This window comes from Crocodylus porosus, unplaced genomic scaffold, assembly GCF_001723895.1.
Source record: "Crocodylus porosus isolate Cpor-Errol unplaced genomic scaffold, CroPor_comp1, whole genome shotgun sequence".
NCBI lineage: Eukaryota > Metazoa > Chordata > Crocodylia > Crocodylidae > Crocodylus > Crocodylus porosus.
In genome coordinates this window covers 2,079,337-2,082,476 of record NW_017728944.1, presented here as the reverse complement: position 1 = coordinate 2,082,476, position 3,140 = coordinate 2,079,337, and the positions used below count along the sequence as shown (strand labels likewise).

Here is a 3,140-nt window from a genome sequence, read left to right as displayed (position 1 = left end):
ATTATATTATATATTATATATATTAGTATATTTTTATACTAAGACTGTTTATCACTGGGGTGCTTGATTTAATTTTTTCTAGAGTAAGATGTTACCTAAATTACATTTAATAAACCATAAAATATTGTTGCATACAATACAGGCTCTAAGCCAGAAAAGTCCCATGCACTTGTTCACTAGTAACTGTGCATGCCTTACCATATACCATAAATTTATATGCCTTATATTTTTCTTTCTCTTCTTGAGTGTCAGTTTTGATGATATTGTAAGAAAGAGTGCAAGTGTACGATCCAGACATAGACTCCTGAAAACCTCTCAACATCAGCTTTCCTGTTTTAGTGACAGTTGCATAACTTTGTCCTAAAACAGAAAAGGAAACTCCTGTCAGTGCTTTTGAAACATACGCTGATGGAAAATTTGTATAGTTTATTCACAAGGAATCACATGAGATATCTTATTTGCTTTCAGAAATACATATCAAGTTGCTCATACATATTGATTGGAAATTACCTAATCTTATGATCTTCAGGACTTGTTACAAAGTCTATTTGCTATCTCAGGCACTTGATAATTTGGATGGGAACTGTAATTGTAGATTTTAAAAGGGATTTGTATAGCTATCACAGATACTTAAGATGTATTTTTAAAAAATGGTAAGAGCACAAAGAGCATCTAGATAGGTGGGGTTTTTTAGCATTTTTGCATTCCAAAATAAATATATACTTTCCATATGTAGATGTATGTATATATGAAATATTAAAACAGCCTGTAATCACATACATCAAAAGACACATTTTTACATGTTAGTAAATTATGAATTATAATTTGTGCCTTATTTGCTAAATGTAGTTCAAAATGGTACTGTTTTGACAATTTAAGAACAAGCAAAACCCAGTAATCTTAACTATTAAGGAATATGCATGTGTATCAAATACTATATGAGTGAATATTGTTTAATAAGTCTTTTAAAAAAGGAATCATATTTTTAATTTGTTCCATTTATATAATGCCATAGAACAAATAAACAAACAGATTTTCCCTGTTTCATACCTATAATCAGATGGAATAGCTAGCTGGTCAAGCAAGGAAAAGGAAGTGCCTTATAAATGAAGCTTTTCTCTGAAACTATTTCTGAGCCCATGGATGCTCAGGTTAACATCACAAAAAGGGAAACTAAAATCAAACACGGTGAGTCTACGTGAGATGCTTTACTGCAAATTAGACTAATCTAATGCGAAGTAAAGCATCACCATCTACATGTATGTGTTAATTACTGCGCAGTAAATTAATCTAATGCATTATTTGCTAATACCTATGAACAAGTGGTGCCTCCCATGACTGGGGGGGACCATGGCAGTGAGCGGCAAGTGGGGACTGCCTACAGCCACCGCCAGTGATGTTGGTGGGGAGGCGGGGGGGCGCAAGTGGCAGGCAGCGAGCAGGGACCGCCTGCAGATGCCACTAGCTGCGTTGGCGGCTGGGGTGTGTGTGTGCGAGTGGTAACCATCCGCAGCTTTGGTGGCGGCCAATCTCCGGGGAGGGGCATGTGACCCCCCCGTGCCCTCCCTAAACGTCACCTATGCTAGTACCAATACATACAGGTACTAGAAAAACAGTGCATTAACTAATGCACTGAAGTGCACACGTAGACTTGAAGTGCACGTGTAGACCAAATTTGCTCCTGCCAGGAACACATTCAGAATTGTGCCTGGACAATTTAATGCACCTGAATTTTCTCTGCAGAAAATTCAGGCACATTAATTGCACGTGTAGATGTGCCCACAGAATAGAAAGCCCAAATTGCTCGAACTTCTCCAAAGCCTCTTTCTGTAGTTACTAGGCAGTATTTTTTTATACAATGCCTCCTGTTTTTTCAGGAGAGCCTGATTGAATATTCAGTCCCCAGATTTTGTTTCCTTAATTTACTTTGTAAATCTGTGTCAGTTATGTTAAAAGAATTAACTCCCCTCTTTCTAAAAATCAAGAAAGGCTTCAAAACAAATTCCAATTACCACACATCATTATCCTAATGGAAAACAGGGGTGAAATAGAAAAAGGGAAGCTAGCTCAGCAGAATTTTCCCATTCCCCTCCAAGCAGATATTGAATGCTTCTAATTAGGTGATATGGTGCTATAAAAATCTGATCGAATGAGTTATAGCAGTGGTGGCCAACTGTTTGGGCAGGCATGCCACAAATTAGCCCTGCATATCCTGCCCCCCCAAGTGCCACTCCGACCCACTTCTCTTACCCAATCTGCTGCTTTTTCTGCTTCTTGCCCTATGTTCCCTACCCAATCTGCTGCTCTGTTTTCTATGTTCTTCCCCATGCTCTGGGGCTCCCTTTGGGCAAGGCTTGGAGCTGTGGCTGGCAGGGTTGCAATGGGACGGTGCAACAACAGACTGTTGGCAGTGCTCAGGCATCTGCTCCTTTGTTTCCTGCCCTGTCTGCCACTCTGCTACTTGTCCCCTCCCATGTGCCACATATAGAGGCTAGCTGTGTCATTTGTGGCAGACGTGCTGCAGGTTGTCCAACCTTGGGTTGTGGGAAAAAACAGCCAAGTCAGACTAGAAATAAATGGTAATAAGGACAACTGACCTTCTAGATTCTTTCCATTTGGACCAATCCATAAGTATTTGGGATCTACAAGTTCTTTTTGAGAAAGTGCTAAATCCATGCATACTAGAAATGGACTATTTGTATACACTTTTATGTAAACATCAACTGCAAAACAAGAAAATGAAATTAAATAAGCAATAATGTTGCACTTGAACTAAATTACTAAGTATTTGTTAATTTTGGATCGCCTTTTAATTATTATTCTTCCACTACAGGGATCAGATGTGGATCTAACTGGGCGCATCTGCACATACATTAATGCGCTTTAGTCAACGCGCATTAAATCTAGTACCTCCATTGTGATGTACCAGGTAAATGCACGTTATCCTGTCTTAAGCTGCATTAACTACTTGGGGGTCATCATTGACCACAAGATGAACATGAGCCTGCAACGCGATGCTGCGGCTAGTAAAACGACCAAAACGCTGGCTTGCATTCATAGATGCATCTCAAGCAAATCCCGGGATGTCATTCTCCCCTTGTACTCGGCCTTGGTGAGGCCACAGCTGGAGTACTGTGCCC

General features: G+C 39.7%; 1 protein-coding gene across 1 annotated transcript in view; it reads right to left on the bottom strand.

The window, feature by feature from the left end:
- ZPBP2 (zona pellucida binding protein 2) overlaps positions 1-3,140 on the bottom strand; it is a 19,345-nt gene that overhangs the window by 12,432 nt on the left and 3,773 nt on the right. The window contains exons 3-4 of the mRNA XM_019550491.1: positions 2,598-2,723; positions 199-360 (exon numbers count right to left, since the gene is read on the bottom strand). Of these exons, the coding sequence (XP_019406036.1) occupies positions 199-360; positions 2,598-2,723 (288 nt within the window). The remainder of the gene's footprint in view (positions 1-198; positions 361-2,597; positions 2,724-3,140) is intronic.